Source organism: Zalophus californianus, chromosome X, assembly GCF_009762305.2.
Source record: "Zalophus californianus isolate mZalCal1 chromosome X, mZalCal1.pri.v2, whole genome shotgun sequence".
NCBI classification, from domain to species: Eukaryota; Metazoa; Chordata; class Mammalia; order Carnivora; family Otariidae; genus Zalophus; species Zalophus californianus.
The window spans coordinates 37,317,805-37,336,005 of NC_045612.1; the positions used below are offsets into that span (position 1 = coordinate 37,317,805).

At 44.3% G+C, this 18,201-nt stretch overlaps 1 protein-coding gene across 1 annotated transcript in view; it reads left to right on the top strand.

Moving 5' to 3' along the window:
• Positions 1-18,201, top strand: part of DCX (doublecortin) — a 119,370-nt gene that overhangs the window by 79,904 nt on the left and 21,265 nt on the right. Inside the window, exons 4-5 of the mRNA XM_027609647.2 lie at positions 3,956-4,058; positions 6,039-6,176. Of these exons, the coding sequence (XP_027465448.1) occupies positions 3,956-4,058; positions 6,039-6,176 (241 nt within the window). The remainder of the gene's footprint in view (positions 1-3,955; positions 4,059-6,038; positions 6,177-18,201) is intronic.

An 18,201-nucleotide genomic window follows, 5' to 3' on the forward strand; every position in this document is an offset into this window, starting at 1 on the left:
AAGCCTTTGAATCAGGACATTAGGAAAAGCATGTTCTCTCAGACAATTGAATTGCTTTGTCCTGAATTGACTCAGGGCAACCTGAGCACTAGTCTCGACGCTGCCATGGGCCATCTGTGTATCCTTGGGCCACTTTGACTCTCTGTGTTTTGGGTTCCTCACATTTAAGATGGAGAGCCTTCTATTTCCCCAACTTTGTAACAAAGGCAGGGAGAGCTGTTGTGTCTCAGTATCCAGGGCCTTTGGGAAAGCTGGGTATTCACATGCACAATGTGAACTTGTCTACATTTGGGAGCCAGTAAAATGTAGGGAGGGATCACACAAGAAACCCGATGCTGAACAGCTGGATTGCAAAATGAATGTTTTCGAAGCCAGCCACATCACTGTGAGTTTGTCAGAAGCATCGGGAGCTTTGCCTTTCTTAGAAGCTCCCCAAAGGAGGGGTTATCCAAAGGCTTTTCCCAAAGCCTGGGTGGGGGCAGAAAGGCTTGGGGTTGGAGGAGGGTGGGTCATTGTAACAGCAACCCCCAGAGCAATCTGTGAGGGCTTTGTTGTCCTACAATAGGATATCATGGCGTGTCACTGCAATGACTGCTTTTGAGCTTTTGGTTTTTCTTTTTGGGAAGCAATTTCCACAAGCACCTCCAAAATGAATGTTCTGGTGCCTTTTGGGGGCAGGGTTGATGTTTGAAGTGTTTGCTCAATTCTTTTCATGGCTAGTAGTTGGTTGAGATTTTCTAGGTCTTTTTGAGCCAATCTCCTTATTTACATTTTCCTTTAAAATCATTCATTTCATCTAAATTTTCAAACTAATTAGCATATTTATGCGGAGAAGGACTTCTGAATGCATAATCATTATTCCTTTCTTATTCCTAAATTTGTGTATTTGTGTCACCTTTCAAAACCTTTCAATGCTACTTCCTGTTGTCTGCCAAGATTAATTTCTTTTTTGTTCCTACTTTTCTGTCTTTGCATATCCTTACAAAGCCTCCTTATTTCCCTTACATTTGGTTGAGGCAAAAACAGCCCTTGCTAAATTCTCACTATGTGATAAGCACTCTACCAGGAACCATGGGGAGATACAGAGAGAGAGATAAACTTGGTGGTTACATTCGGGAAACCTGGGAAGGATGAGGGGAATCCTCATGAGAATACAGGCAGGTCTTGAAACAAAGTGCTACATCCTAGAGGCCACTGCTGGAGGCACACCCAAGGATGAGGCTTCCCTAAATCCATGACCAAAATGAAAGTCAGGGCCAGGGCCAACCTCGAACATGGGGACTTGGCAGGGATCTTCAGGGTCAAGGAGGCGCCAGGGGGCAAACAATTCAGAGACACACTATGTATCAGAGTTAGGGGCTCCAGATTTTCTTGAGCCAAGGTCCAAGATATCCGTGGGAGTCCGCAGCAGGGTGCAGAGCCATGTAGCCTCTGTCATTGGATTTGCCACCAGGACAACATGGAGGATGCTGATTGAACTAACAGTGCCAGTCAGTGACTGCATCATTTGGATGTGGTACTAAGAAATTCCCACGGCACCTACAGATACTCCTATCCTAGCATTCATGACACGACACTGAGATGCTACATCCTAGCATTCGGGACACCCCGTTGAGTATCTCACTCCATCAGATTGTGAGCCCCACGAAGTCATGGACTGAGTCTTACACATCTGCGTCTTCCCAGTGCCTGAACTATGCATGAGTGCTTTGTATTACTGCGTGGCCCAAAGCACAGGCTTTGGAGTCTGATTGATCTGCTTTTGTTTGGCTTCATTACTTTCCACCTGAGTCATTCACGTATTGTCTCTGGGCCTCAGTTTTCTCATCTGTGAAACAGTGATGACAATAATACCAACCTCTAGAATTTGGGGTGAGAGTAAAATGAGATGAAAGATTTGGAAGTACTTAGTAGAGTGCCTGTGATAGAATGAGCATTCAATTAGTGGTGTAGCTCTCATTGTCATGACGTGACCGTGGGATGAATGGGTGAGGGACAAGTGGGCTGAAGAGAGATGTTAGCCTGTTTGATGAGGTCAGGACCCAGGGCTGGGAAGAGGTTTAATAGGAGCAACACTGACAGTCCCCCAAGTCCCCCTCCCTTATCTTGGCATCTCCTGGATGATTGGGAGGCCGAGACAATGGGGATAATCTTTAAGCATCTCTCACTTTGTGTTAATCTTGTAATCATCTTGGCTGGGTGGGCGAGGATTGAATAGACCCTGGGTGGGGGGGGTGGGTGATGTTATTAATATAAACATTTTTTCAAACATGAAATATTGCTCTCTGCACCCAGAAAGCTGTTATTAGTTTGGGAGCACTGTGCCTTTGGAAAGCCATTGCTGGCAGCTTGAATGGGTAGCTTAGAACAATTAGAAGCTTTGAACACTTTCAAGCTAAGGATTGGGATAAGAATGTTCTGACTCTGTGGTTTCTCCTGGGATTTCCCTGGTGTGCTGGACTAATTATCAGATGTAATTAGGAAGCTGAGAAGTGGGGAGACTGCAGGGAGCAACATACTTTCCCAGGGACCCTCATTTCTTTGTGCAGAAAACGGGTTAGGGAGACTCTCTCTCTGTTGTGGAGAAGCAGCAATGCATAGGGCACTAGAGGGCAGGAAGGATCCTGGGAACATGGCTTTACCAGCAGAGCCTCAAGCCTATGGGGACTCATTGCTCTTGATTAAGTTTTAAGTGGTCAGGACAGTTTCCCCCCTTGTTCTTGAGGGAAGAATGGTATTCGGGGCCACTTCCACGTTCTTGGTCCATTTTTAGCAAAAGTCCAATTTCCTGGGTCCGAATCAATAAGGAACTGGTGCCTTTCTTTCAAAACTCATGAAGATGAAGAGAGGAACTTCCAAATCTTGGTCAGCTGCAGGGTCTATCTACTGGGGCTGCAGAAGATCTTTCTCATCTGTCTTGGCTTGCACCTTTGGCCCCAGAGTTGGGCTAGGAGCACTATATCTTTGAAGCCCTGAGAAAAGGTAACATTTGCAGGGCCATCTGCTTGTGAACGTTTTTTTTTTAAGTGTTTTTTTTTTTTTTAAGATTTTATTTATTTTGACAGAGAGAGAGCACAAGTAGGCAGAGGAGGCAGGCAGAGGGAGAGGGAGAAGCAGGCTCCCCGCTGAGCAGGGAGCCTGATATGGGCCTTGATCCCAGGACCCTGGGATCATGACCCGAGCCGAAGGCAGCCACTTAACGACTGAGCCACCCAGGTGCCTCTGCTTGTGAACTTTTTTTTTTTAAAGATTTTATTTATTTATTTGAGAGAGAGAGAATGAGAGATAGAGAGCACGAGAGGGGAGAGGGTCAGAGGGAGAAGCAGACTCCCCGCTGAGCAGGGAGCCCGATGCGGGACTCGATCCCGGGACTCCAGGATCATGACCTGAGCCGAAGGCAGTCGCTTAACCAACTGAGCCACCCAGGCGCCCTGCTTGTGAACTTTTATTCAAAGGCAGAGACATTCCCTTTGGACATGGTCTTGAAGTTCTTCTTCTTCTTCTTCTTCTTCTTCTTCTTTTTTTTAATGGAGAGAAAGTGAGTGGGGAAGGACAGAGGGAGAGGGAGAGAGAATCTTAAGCAGGCTCCACGCCCAGCACAGAGCCCAACACGAGGCTCAGTCTCGTGACACTGAGATCATGACCTGAGCCAAAACCAAGAATCGGACGCTTAACTGACTGAGCCACGCAGGTGCCCTGGGTCATGAAGTTATTCTTAATGCAATGGAAACAAGATTACCACACATGAAACATGGAAAGACAATGGTACTCTTTGTATCTTTACTTACTGGGGGCTGTGATGCAGACCATAAGCCTGGTAGTTTGAAAAATGGAGATCCCTGGGGGCTAAGGATGATGGCCCAGATGTGAAACTTTTCCCACCTGCCAACATGATATTAAGTTTATTGTCACAAGATAATCACATGTCAATCCAATGTCTCTGCTCTCTCCACAGGTAACCTGTCTCCATGATTTCTTTGGTGATGACGATGTGTTTATTGCCTGTGGTCCTGAAAAATTTCGCTATGCTCAGGATGACTTTTCTCTGGATGAAAACGGTAAGCACAACCACTGGACTTTATTGCTCCATTGTTCACCCTCCTTCTATCCCTTAGGATTTTCATGGGTTCATATGGCCTAGAGAACATCCATGCATGGACCCTCAAGGGCAAATATTGTTAGTCTTTCTCCTGTATGTTTGGATATGTGAGTCACGAAGTGAAAGGTTGACTGAATGTCCCAGATTCCCAGCCTCCAAACTCAATAAAACTCACTCTCTGCCCCAATGGTGACTATATTTCTTGAACTACATATTGTGTCACATGGGCTGACAGGTGCAAACTATGGGAAGGAATATTTGGAGTCAGAACTTGGATATTATATGTATACTTTTTTCTAGTCAACATCCTCCAGGGACTTGGCTCATGCTGATGGTTCCATTTTAGAAAGATTTTCCACTGTGTTCGTAGTGTCAAATCTTTCCCCTCTTCCCACTTTCTGGCTTGCTTCCCCATTCCCCTTACTTTGTGACTCAAGATTCCAGAGGTTGTTAATCTCAGGAAAGAGGTAAACATCTGCCCACTTCCCTTTGCTTGAAGCCAAGTTCCATGTAGAAGTTAATGGTGAGTTAGTTCATACAGTGACAAGGTTAGGATATGATCTTGATGCGAAGACACATTCAAAACATCTTTCCCAATTATGAGGGGTAACGTGTGAGAAAAACAAACCAAGCTGTATTAATATAGACTTTACCAACTGCTCGAGTGACAAGGACCCTGACAGAGGTGGCATTTCTGCTGTGTTCACTTTGAGAAGAGACAAATGGCCATAGAATAGCTAAACAAATCCCAGGCTATCTCCAGTTTCCTATACCTTCTACATCTCCGGCTCTGGACAGTGATCACTGAAGTTCATCAACCAAAACAAGAAGTTAAATAAACAAAAATGAGCTTTCTGCTTAACTCAGTTTCCCCAAAAAACTCAGTTTACCAGAAAGGATCCCCTAATCTTTCTGGGTAATTGATATCTCAATATATCTTTAAGTAGGAGGTGACAAGGAAGTGTCCAAAGAAAAGACTGCCCTCTACCTAGCCGTGTGGTTCCACTTTGAGCAGCACGGCGCAAGGTTGGAAAACCTATGGTGGAAAGAGCACTAGATTTGGACTTCAGAGACTTGGTTGCTAGTCCCGGTTCTGCTATTTTCTTGCTTTGTGGCCCTAAGCAAGAGGCTTACACTCTTTGTAGCCTCACCAGCAAAGTGAGTATAATTCTCCTAATGCGTTAGCACAATCAGTGCCCCCAAATTACCACAGTAGGGATGCTGAGTGACCTGCATAGGAAGGTGCCCCGAGCGGGCAGACTGAGGTTGAGGCAAGTAGCAGAAACATTTGGCGGACGCCCCTACACACCCAAGAGCTTTCTATAAGCTCTGAGCGACAGAGTCACTGCTGGCTCATTTATTCATTAAACCAGCATTGGGATTTATGATCATGCGTTTTGAAAATAAAAAAGAGCTCTATCAATGCATGGTGGTGGTGGTGGTGATAGTGCCTATTCATAAGATGACATGACTTACAATACATGGCATGTAATGAACGGTAAATGGTAACTCCCTCTTCTTCCTTTAAATTACTCATGAATGTTCATCTGTGTGGCTGCAGCCTCTGAGCTGTCAATCTCTTCTCCAAGGAAATTAATTAATTATGTCAACAGGTGCTATTCTGAGACGTGGCTGGGGCGCCCACAAATGATCAAGTTGACTATTTAATAACCCACCCAACCTGCTTTTCAACTCCTTCCCTTGTTTCCATAATCCAGGGATTTAAACACCTGGCTTGGCCCAGATGACTTTTGAAAGTTTCTCCCATGCCTCCCCCCCTTCAGAGCCGTCATTCCTACAAACAATGAGGACCACCATGTAGTCCTGAGCCATCGGGTACTTTGGCCTGTGGTGGTTATTCCAGTTTCCAGAAGTTGGTAATATGCCAAAGGCTCGCTTCTCCTGTGGCTTTCCTGAGCTGTCTGTTCTTTTCTACCAGAATGCCGAGTCATGAAGGGAAACCCATCGGCCACAGCCGGCCCAAAGGCATCTCCAACTCCTCAGAAGAGTTCAGCTAAGAGCCCCGGCCCTATGCGCCGGAGCAAGTCTCCAGCTGACTCAGGTAACGACCAAGATGGTGAGTGCTCTTCTCCTAAGTGTGCACGCTGACTTCATTGACAGAGGCCCGCACCCTCTGCATGCAGGGGAATGAGTTCCTCATGCACACCGCTGTGTCTCCATGACACCAGTTCTCTCAGTTCAGGGACTAAACAGTCAAACTTGTTTGGAGTCATGGAGACACAGCTACTAACCCCTGATCCTACTCAGATGGATGCAGCCCGGAACTCTGGCCTATCTGCCATGCTTGCTGTAATGCTTATTGTCCTGTTCGTTTTCATAGTCATCATCTTCCACATCATCCGGCAAAAGCATAGTCAAGGAAATAATCAAGTCAAGCATAAACGTGAAATAGAAACCAAAATCGGAAACAAAAATGTAAAAAAAAATTGCCACCCTAAAGTGTTAACAGAGTTGATGTGCTTGAGCTTCAAATTTGACTTTGAACTTTTTAGAGGTCAAAACGAAAAGAGAAACGAGATAATTTGCATCATTCCCACAACGAGAAAAATATATATATAGGCCAGGTTCTGAAAGGAAACACAGAGATTTGTCACACAGGATTTTAATTAGTGGATAGTGAGTGATCAAAAAAAAAAAAAATGTGGTCTATGGATCCCTGCCAATGCATGAACTATTTATCAGTCTGTGACAAGATTAGAAACTTGTGCCAAATGCAAATTATGCCACTAAGCAAACATTTACTTCAGCTGACTCTTTTTTCCTAGCACGATTTTTTTGATAAAGGCAGCAGTGTGTTCTTTTAAGTTCTGGTGCAAAAGCTTGCACCCGCAGTTTGAGTGACACTGAGCTGAAAGGCAGAAGGCCACAGAAGTTCAAGTTTAGAAGCTTAGTAGAGTCAGGCACAGACAGTGTGAGTTCTTCACGGGAAGGAAATTGTATGGTCCGGGAGACTCACATTCGTCGTCCCGAGGCTCAGGGCTCACCATGTGAATTCTTCTATCCTGGGAGTCTGGGAGCTTTGGGGCAGAGAGCACAAACGCTCTTTATCTCTTCTTCGGTTTGAGGCAGCTCGAGGAGCCTGCTGGCTTTGAAATGCTCGTGGCCTAGAAAAACAGCCTGTCCTGCCGGCCTCACACTGCCAGGAGCATGCACATCACCAGCCATTTTTTTTTTTTTTTTCTCGGGCAGAAGGAACTAAATGGTGAAGAGGCAGCTGGAGCTTTTCATACTTCCATGTCTTTGCTCACCCCATTTCCCTGCACCTGGAATGCCATCCCTTGAGCCTACCACTCCTCTTTGCTTGAAAATGTCTGTTCATCCTTCAACACCTCAAATAGAAATAGGTTCATTTTCTGCAATATCATAGCATGTTCTTCCTGTGTCTGGGGTAAGATTCACCACACTGTGTTGTAAAGTCTGTATTTACCTGTCTACTTCCCCCACTAAATACTGGGCCCCTCAAGGGCAAGACGTCATGTTCGTTTTGTATCCTCAGTGCTGAGCACAGTGCCTGGGTCCTAGTCGATGCTCAAATAATGTTTGTGAGTGAACAGATGCATAAGAGCACCTATTTCACCCAGCATGGTGCTAGAGACTTAGTTAGCACTTAGGGAATATTTGCTAAAGGAACAAAAGTACATGTGTTTGGTGATATTTTGGTGAAATGTACAAAACAGTACATGCATCTATCTAAGCAAATTTATATTGCTCACACTATGAAGACCTAGGTTTTAACACTTGGGTTAAAAATGAAATTATTTGTACAAATTCCAGGCAGGGCCTTGCAAAAAAAAATAATAATAATAATGGACTTTAAACACTTGATCAAGATTCATAAAATCCGGCAATAACTGCTTAGCCAGTCATTTCTTTCAGAAATATCACTGACCATTTCTGGGATTTCTAATCTATGTTATCTCTTGCTATGAAGCAAATTACCCCCAAACTTAATGGCTTAAAACAACAAATATTTATTATTTTATCATTCCTGTGGGTTAGGAATTTTGGATTGCTTAGCTCTGTGGTTCTCTCTGGCTCAGGATATCTCATGTAGTTGAGGTCAAAGTGTCAGTGGGGGCCGCAATCATCTGAAGGTTCAGCTGGGACTGTAGGGTCCACTTCCAAGATGGCCGTCAGCAGGATCTTCTCCCAGACAGTGATTCAGGAGAGTGAACAAGGACGAGGTTGTAGTGTGTTTTTTGATCTAGTTTCCGAAGCCACACACTGTCACTTGGGTTTTAGTCTATTCATTAGAAGCAGTCATTAAGTCCAGTCCACATTCAAGGAAAGAGGAATCAGTCTTCACCTCTTGAGGGGTGGTGGACCTGTTTTTAGACTGCCAAGAATTTGTGGACCTGTTTTTAAACCACCACATAATCTATTAGTTAAAAATGCTGAGGCGGCAGCAGCTTGAATCAATAGATTCTCTGCAGACTGTATCCAGGTGGGTTATCCAGCACATGTGAATGCAACCACCTGTAATTAAACACGGCTTAAACACATGTCCAATTATTGATCACCAGCATGCTAACTTCAGAATTTCCCTTCTGGAAACAATGCACCTCACTAACTCTAAGATATCAGAGACAAAGCGGGAAGAGGGAATACATTAGGACTCGATGAATACTTGTCAAATTAAAAGGAGTTTTAATAGATCCCAACCCAGGCAAAGGCAGGCAAGATCTGCTTTTGCTCCTTCAGAACTCCCTTGCTAAAAAGAAGGAATGAGGGTAGATTCACACACACAAGATAAAAAGAGTAAGCAATTTGAGGCGGGGAAAGGGGACTTGACTTGGCAGATATCAGAACCACAAACAGCCCTTACTCCCTACCAGCAACAAATCAAAAGTGGTGTTCTCATGAGAGAGAATGTAAATCTTTATTTCAGATAGTTCATGAACATAAATGAAGCCAAGCTCTAGTCTGGCCAGCCTTAATGGCAATTTCCAGAACGTTTGAACTCATCGCAGATGATGTGTCTGTATCTTCTGCATGATTTCAGCCCCAAAGCGTAAAAGGAACTATGTGACATGACCTTGTCATTCCATGGCAGTTTAGAGCCATGTCTAGGCCATCCACGTAGTGAACATTTCACGGGGGCAAAGCTGATCTCAGGCAAAACAGTACTTTAGGTAAGGTTTGGATTTGACACACCCATTTTCCCCTTTCCGCCTCCAAGTCACTCAGGACCATTCCAAGCTGGGAAGGGGAGGGGGCCAGGATATGGACGAGAAGAGGGAGTCATCTGTGTGGCAAGGCCCAGTGAGACCATTTCCCAGCTTTTGACTTGGGACAAGTTTCTTACCTTGTCTAAGACATGGTTCCCATTTTGGTTAAGACAGAACTCGCATGTCTAAGAGGTAAAAACCATTTTCCAACATTATCAGTTTTTTCCAGTTTACAGAGGTGTACAATAGCTTCCATGAAACAAGAACTGGATAGCCAGAAGGATGAGCTATAGACAATACATAATTTTGCCTCAGCAAGTGTAAGGTTTTTCTCAGCTCTCAGCAAGGGACGCAGGTTAATACACATTTAACCGAGAAATAATGGTGTGGAGTGGGGCTGAAATTCTTCATTCTTTTCTAGAACATGGCAGTGCTGCCCTGTTTCCACCCTGGGTTAGTCTGTCTTGGATCTGGGACTTGTGGGATGGATTCACATTTTTTTCATTCAACCTGAGTAACTCAAGGTTGAGGAAGATAGGTCATTTCCAGGGAATTTTAACTACCTTCCTTTGAAGGCAAACGACAGCCAAAAATGTTCCTCTGCAGCAGGGATTCAAACCAAACGAAACATTGGCTCAGTTCAGGTTCAGCTAAAGGAATGTTTTGATGTTCTAGTTCATTAGAAAATATATAAGTTTAATTCTGGTTTGAACAAGTTTGCTAGATTTTCAAATATTTTTTAAAAAGAACAGAGCAATGGAGTTGGGAGAAAGCAAATATTTATTTAAAGCTATAAAATAAAACAACTCTTTCAGAGGAGGGTACTAATGAATGAATAAGAGAAATGAGCCAATTAGGCATCCATCCATATATATGTGTGTACATTTGATCCAATTCATGGTTCAGTTAATATCTGGGTTCAGTTTGCCTTGAGGTTTAGTAAATTGATGCGATCTGGTCTGTAATTTGCGTCATTATTTGATTCCTTGGTCCTTAAGTTGTCTTTTTTTCTGTTCTTCCCATGAATAAATCAAACTCTGTATACTTTATTCCCTTTGAGTTCAATCCCCACTCCTGCCAATACTGAGGGCGCCCCAAATGGAATGTCTGTTGCTAAGCCCTACACGTTAAGGAAGGATTTGGTTGTCTATATAATATTGCTAGAAGGAGTTCTCATTCTCGCTGGGCAGAGCTGATGGACTCTTAGAATCCAAGTCCCATTAGCCATGTCTGCCTTTAAAGTAGGACAGGGAACTGTGGTAAGTAGATCAAATCTGAGCCCAGAGGTCTCCTATGGGGGGTTTGAAGAATGCTTGTATAGTGCCCCCATTTTGATTAACCCAGGACTTGCCATTTTGATGGGCAAAAAGGCAACCTGGCCTGAGAGCTGCAGGAAGACCTTTCTGAAGCTGTCTCTTGCTGTTTCCATTTCAGCCATGAATGTGTTAACTTTTCCTTTTCTGCAACTACCCCCAATTGAATTGAATTGAATTAAAAGGACAAAGTAGCTAGTTGCTGGGAAGGAATCTTTTCTTTTTCTTTTTCTTTCTTTCTTTCTTTCTTTCTTTCTTTCTTTCTTTCTTTCTTTCTTTCTTTCTTTCTTCTTTCTTTCTTTCTTTCTTTCTTTCTTTCTGTCTTTCTTTTCTTTTCTTTTCTTTTCTTTCTTTTCTTTTCTTTCTTTCTTTTTTTTTATCCTGAAGGAGCCTCCAAGGAAGCTAATTACCCACCCTGGTAGGCTGAGAGAATTGTAATGTGATAATTAGTTCGCTGTTGTTCAGCAGTAAGTCATTGTTGTAGCAACTCAATATTCCCCACCCTCCTTCCCCCAACCTATGCATACCTAGTCCTGAAAGTCAAATCTTCCCTGTTCCCAAGGCCCCGAGGAAGAATGGATTCGCTACCAAAATATACAGCTTTTGTAAGGGGAGGTCAAGGGACACAAAACAGCGGTGTGTGTGTATGGGGGGGGGGTGTCCATGGGAGAATTGTATCCAGGAGTATTTCTCTTCTGAACCCAGCAGGCAGCTTTAAGTTGCCTAAGGAGGGACCTAGCTGTTCTGCCCTTCCTGAACATGGCTGTCTGCACCAGCTCTGTCCAGTAGAAATATAATGTGAGCCTTGTAGATCATTTTCCATTTTCTAATAGCCACAGTTAAAAAAGATCAAAGAAACAGGTGAAATACGTTTTGATAATATATTTTACTCAATGCAATATATCCAAAATATTATCATTTTGACATGCAATTGAAGTAAAAAAATTCTAAGGAGGTATTTTCCATTCTTTGAAATCGGGTTGTATCTTACACTGAGAGCACGTCTCAATTCTGGCTAGCCCCGCTTCAGATGCTCAAAGGCAACATGTGACTAGTGGCTCGTGTATTAGACAGCACAATAACTTTCTTCTCTGTCTAAGAGAGGTTCAAGATAACCACCTTCGATGTAGATGAGATGCTGTGCACTTTGCAAAACACTTCCAAATCCATCACCTCAGTTGTCACGCATAATAGCACCATGAACGAGGTTGGGAAAGGAAAATCATCCAATTTTTGTTCTTTTAGAGTGGGGGGCTAAGATGGAAGGAGGTTCAGTATCTTGTGGTCTTCTCAATGCCGTGCAACTATTTGGTGCCTAAGAGCTAGAGCCCAGCTATCTTGACTTCCAGGCAGGCAAGCCTTGTGCTGTCTTTAAGACAAGGTGTGGAAGCTCCGGAGTGGTAAATAGAAAGTTCTCTGTTGGCTGGTCTTTGCTTCTCTGCTTCTTTCCACCTTCCTTCACATCCAGGCAAGGGATGTGGGGAGGCTGGGGAGTGGAGTGGCCTCGGTGTCATTCTCTTTCTGCTGCTGTGAGTGCAGCTATGAGGAATTAGGCACCTCTGTTTCCAGTGCCCCGGTCCTAGACGTGTCATCGGCTCCCCTACTGTCACTCCAAGGGTAAGTGGTGCCCTTGGCAAAGCTGTGGGAAGAGAAAAGCATCCCTTGCCCCTCGCCCATTCTGATTCTTTCTAAAGCCACAGCTTATGTCTAGTTTCAGTGGAAGAACTGCCCTACATCTAAGGCAACATTTCCGTCATCACTGGAGAACCACTTAGGAAATTGTTGAAGCAAGCAATGTAATGGTGGCCACTGAGCACACTGCGGGGCATGGGATGTGGTGGTGTTGACCCATCTCCCTGTAATAGGGGTCCTATCAGCCTGCTGCAGTCTGAGACTTGTGTTTAAATATAATTGAATCTCTGGAGTTTTGGTGGGACACCTAGTAGTGCTAGGTGCTACGGGGAAAAGGAGTAAGATGAATTCCCTGTCACTAAGAATTGGGGAACCAGCAGACATATAAATTTGATTAAAAATTTTATTTACAAATACGTATATAGTTCTTATTATGTGCCGAGCAACTGTTCTCACCACCTTATACGGATTAACAGATTTAATCTTTACAACAGTCTTATGAGGGAGGCACAATTACCCCCATTTTGCAGCTGAAAAAGCTGGAGCATATGAAAGCTAAGTTACCTGCCCAAGACCACACAGCTAATCGGTGGGAGAGCTGGGGTTTGAACCCAGGCAATCTGGCTCCCCAGTCCACCATTTAACCATTGCACCGTGGTGCTAAATAGGAGTTAACAGTAATGGTGTGTTTGAGTGCCCAGTGAATGGGAGATGCAGGCACTAAGTGCTTAAGAGAAGTCTTCCTGGAAAAACTGGGGCTTGTAGGAGGGTTATATGTCAATTGATAAGGAAATGGATTACTTCTGGCAGGGGGGGAAAGCATGAACAAAAGATCAGGGGTGGTGATAAATATAGCATATGAGAGTACAGGGAGGTGGCTGTTAAATCTACATCTCCAGCCCCAACCTTCCTTCCGGATGTTAATCTCATGAATGCCTACCAGACAATCCTACTTAAATGTGCCAAATACAATGTGTCTAAAAACCAAAAACATTTCCTCCTCCAATTCCTTGTCTGATGATAGAATAAATTCTATTCTATTTCCCGGGTCCAGTGTCTTCGCATCATCTTTGATTCTTCCTGTGCTTTAATCCTTCAAGCCCACCATATGCCGCTGTTGAAGAACCTTTGAAACATCTCCACATTACTCACATGGGAATCCCTACCTTGCCCTCATCACCTGATGCCGGGGTTACTCCGCAGACTCCAAAGTAGCATCTCTGTTTCAAATCTCGGTCCCTTTATGCATTTGGTGTGGTGCCAGCATATTTCTCATCCTAAAACGCATTTCCAACACGTGACACGGCCCCCCTCTGCTGCTGCAGAACCTTCAGTGGCTCCACGCTGAATTCGTGGACCACCTCCATGGTAATGGCTGAGAGAGTAAAAAGAGAAATGCAGAGGGCCAAGCACACGGGCTACGTTTTCAGAAGCACAGCAATAAAAGGGAAAAACCAAACAGCAATGGGCTTCATTCAGAAAAATTTCAATCCTCGAATGCCTGACCTGCTAGCCAAAGAAAGTCCTCAGTCCATAGAGATTGATAAATCATCCCTTGTAGAAGGGGGTTTCCAAACTCGGTGCCTATAGGTTGTGTAGTTACTCATGTCCTTCCATTTCTAGTAGTGGCAATATTAAGAGAAGATGATGTCATTATGAAGCCCTTTCTATGCGCTAAGGCACTTAGCTAAGGATTTCATGTATAGTCTGCCATGTAATCCTTAGAACAACAACGATTGAGTTAAACAGTCTTTTCATTCAAATGTTACAGACGGGGCAACGGAGACCTTCAGAGGTTGGGGGACACCCGAGGTTACACATCCAGGATGAGCCACGATTTAGAACCTTGACTGGTTCCAAAGCATGTGTTCTTTCTACAGATTAAGAGCAGTGCAGTGTTTTCTAGTTTCTACCCCAGGAAAACAGTAGTGAGCATAGACAACAGGCTCGCTCCGCCAGAAACATGTTCTCAGCAAAACCACCTTCAACAAGAAACAAATGTTGTCAGCATTATCAAGTCAGGGAAAACAATCCTGGCACTCCAGCAGCCTCCTTACAGATGTCCTCTTCTTGCGGGACATTGATCTGTGTCAAAATATTGCAAGAATGGGTGTACATGTTTGTTTTGCAAATTCTTCTCTCCTGATTTAGAAGATTCAAAGCTGCATGCTGCCCAAGACTCTGTAGGAAATAGATTTAAAATTCCACTTCCAGCTCCCGAAGTGATGGTATCTCACAACCTATGATTGAATTTGGCCTGGGAACCAGCCCTCTGGTGGGATCCGTGAAGAACTATTCCTGTGCTCTCAGTTCGAGCTTCCCTCTGGTGTGGATGGGTCTGGGGAGAGGGGCACAAGCTTTTCCACTGAGCAGAAACAATTAGCCAAACCAGTCCAGACACCCATCCCAAGGGTGTCTTTGGAATGAATGTGTAAAAACCACAGGCTCTGTCTCTTGGCCTTGTTCTGAAGTAAGTTGAAACCACCTTGGTTCTACTTGGATGGCCTTCCAGAAAAACTCCCTGTATATGTAGGGAGAAAACAGGGTGTGTATGAACTGGAATGCAGGAACATGTAGAGCATCTCAATATGAGGAAAAATGAGGAAGTGGCTGAATTATATATATATATATATATATTTAATTTTATTTATTTATTTGAGAGAGAGAATGAGATAGAGCATGAGAGGGGGGAGGGTCAGAGGGAGAAGCAGGCTCCCCGCCGAGCAGGGAGCCCGATGCGGGACTCGATCCCGGGACTCCAGGATCACGACCTGAGCCGAAGGCAGTCGCTTAACCAACTGAGCCACCCAGGCGCCCTGGCTGAATTATATATTGAGATCTCCGTTTGCAAGGCATTAGGGAATAAGAGAAGACAAGACAGAGAACCAATCACTATAAGGTCACGGTGGGAGGCATATGATGTGCAAATCCCAGAGGTCACCATCCATTGAAGAGAAGCAATTTTTACCCTTTCAGCAAGTCCTACTCTCTCTGAACTTCTATATTCTTGTGATTAAAAGGAGACCACTAATTGCTGGCCATCATTTCTTGGGGTTATCAGGAGAATCATGTGAACTTATATATGGCAAAATGGTTTGAAAACAATTATAGAAATACAACTGCAATTATTAAGACGGCTCTCAAATTATTGTCATGGCTTTTTTTTTTTTTTTTTTTGACTGGGTTATTTTTAGTGAGCAATATTTCAAAACAGACATCCGACCAAAACCAATGGGCTTGGGATTAGAATGGGAAGAAAAGCCAGAGCTAAGTGAATGAGCGTTATCGATTTGGTCTCCTGGCAAAGGTTGGGTAAAAAGTAGATGCCAAGCCCCCCCCTTTCCTTTCTGTGCCATTCTGGCCATCCAAACTTAAACCCATAAAGTATAATGACTTGTCTAACTTGCTGCCCAGACAGTTCTATAATTTCCACACCTGGGACTACTTAACACCCACCTTACGTGCAGCTGCATCCCAATTTCCAGGGATCAGTCCAGCCTCCAGATGAGGGAATCCATAGTCTAGGAGCTCAGCATCAACTCTGTTTAGCTGGTGACCATACTCTGTCCTTGGTTGTCCATGCCAGAAATTGGACTCTCTCCCTGTTCTTTGGGAACTGACTCAACCTGTCTTATTCCTTACTCCTGGGAACCCATTTCCCCCATACATGCAAATCCCTGTGAATAGGTACGTCAGCCTAGTTACCTTACCAGCCATTTTTTTGTTTGGGTTGGTCTTGCTCCATTCTGACAGAGCCAAGGATTTGGAAGATGAGCACTGGGGCAAGGGCAGGCATAATGATTCAGAGAAGCTAGGGAGCCAAGACTGTGTGCCAAGCCAAGCTTGGCCATTGTGCTGCATCGCTGAAGGGCAGCAGCTGAGGGGAGTAACGGACATAGCACAAATACCATCTTCCCAGAAAGCTCTGTGGTGTGACGGAAGTTGCATGCCATGCTGGCTGCTCTGTCTGCTACTGTTTCATGACACTGTCTATGATCCCCAGTTGTTTTGGCGAATAAAAGAAGGTTCTTGCTACATACTTTCTAATCTAAACTAGATAAGTGGCATACAAGTCCAGTAGATGCGTGTAAGTTCTGGCATCTACTTCTACCTTGCCCTATTCCTCTCTCTTTTCTCCACCAACTTCTCTGCCCCCCTTCCTTCCTCCATCAGAAAGTTGTCCTAGGAGGGAGTCTCAGAAGCAATTTGTTAATAAAAGCAAGAGTGATGTAGCAAAAACTGAAACACACATAGGCTTTGGAATCAGAGAGACGTGTGTTCAAATCCTGACTTTGCTATCCCTAACTGGAGCAGCCTCTCTTTCCTCATTGGAAATGAAAATACAACTAAAAGAGGCTGTGTTTTTTTTTGGGGGGGGGGAGCGGTGCATGCAGAATGAGTGCCTGACCTATCAGACACTGAAGAAGCACTAATTATTAGCTTGGGTTTTATTGATAAGATTGAAAAGATGGCCTAGGAGACTGAGAAGTCCTTGATGTACCTTGTTGTAGAGGGAAAAACCTGCCCTGTACAACGAGAAAAAAAGGAATGAAAAGATTTGGACTCTGAGGAAATAAAAGTGGCCACAGTGAGACAGGGCTGTGGTTCTGAGCAGGGCAAGGAGAAAGACAGACAAGTCAAAGGGGGCAGAGTCTCCTCTGGTGCATCCCCAAATGGCAGCTGAGCATTAGAAGCTCAAAGACAGGAGCTGAGGATATTTAGTAAAGAAAAATGAAGGACGATGACGGATGTCAAGCAGTGGTGTTATTTCCAGCCACTCTCACTATGAACTGTCATGGCCATCCGTGTGGATTGACCAGTGTGAGACCATGCATGGTTCATCAGACCCTCTTTGCAATTTTTTCCTGCTCCTTCTCTTACTTGACATTTATATGAATTGGCTTCAGAATCCATATCAAATGGCACACTCCCAGGTATTTTTTCCCACGTGTGAATGCATTTTTATCTAGTCTGTAAGCGTAGGGGCTCCTTCAGCTTGGGAGGACTTGACACCTGCTTGTGCGTGTCTACGTTCTCTCATGTCTCCATGTCCATCTTTGGGTTTTAGTCCATCAGGAAGTCTGGGCAAGTGTATGCATTTTCCAACACTGAAGTGAGTGGCAGTTAAGGTATTAAAAAAAATTATTTTCAGAATGCTTGGTGAATGTGGATGACAAAATAAAGCCTTTCATTACAGATAGCTTAAGATTGACTAGCCGGGGAGTGGCAGAGAGTCAACATAGACACACACACACAGACTAGAGAGAGAGGTATTGATAAGATATGGATTTAGGTATTACCCCTAAATTTTTTGAGTTAGAGAGTTTCCGAGGATATTGAGAAAATTACTGGAACTTGCCCAAGAACCTGTCTGTGCAGCTCTATGGCCAATAAATAGGTGGAAACTGCCTCACCCACAGACATGCTTGTGGTTCACATTTTCTCCATTTTGGCAAGACCAGTGCGCTCACCCTCAGCTAGATGAGGGTGTAGGTGAAAAAGATTGTTTTTCACATGGGGAAATCAGTAAGTATAGTAACCACAGCTGTGTAGTATGGCTGACAAATGCTGGGGAGCTCCAATCCGTTGTTGTCAAAGAATGCATCGATCCCGTGGAACAAATTGCCAGAACTTACCTGGGGATGCCTACATCTGTTAGACTTCATGGCTGAGGTCAGGGTTCTTCGGGAAGACTTGCATTACGTCAGCTCAGACTGATCTCCAAGATTGTTCTCTAGCTTGAATACTACCTGTCAGGTCCTGCTAGGAAGGCCTTCAGGCACTGTAGATGACCCAGCAACTCCTTCCTTTTCCTGTAATGGACTACTTTGATCCACTGTGGCTCCACACATTCTTGCCTTTTCCACAGTGCCTCCTTCATTCACCAGAAAGCCTAGTGCCCTGGCCAAGCCTGGCACCCACAGCCTCCATGCTGGTTGGCACAGATCACGTTCTTCTTGGCGTGGCT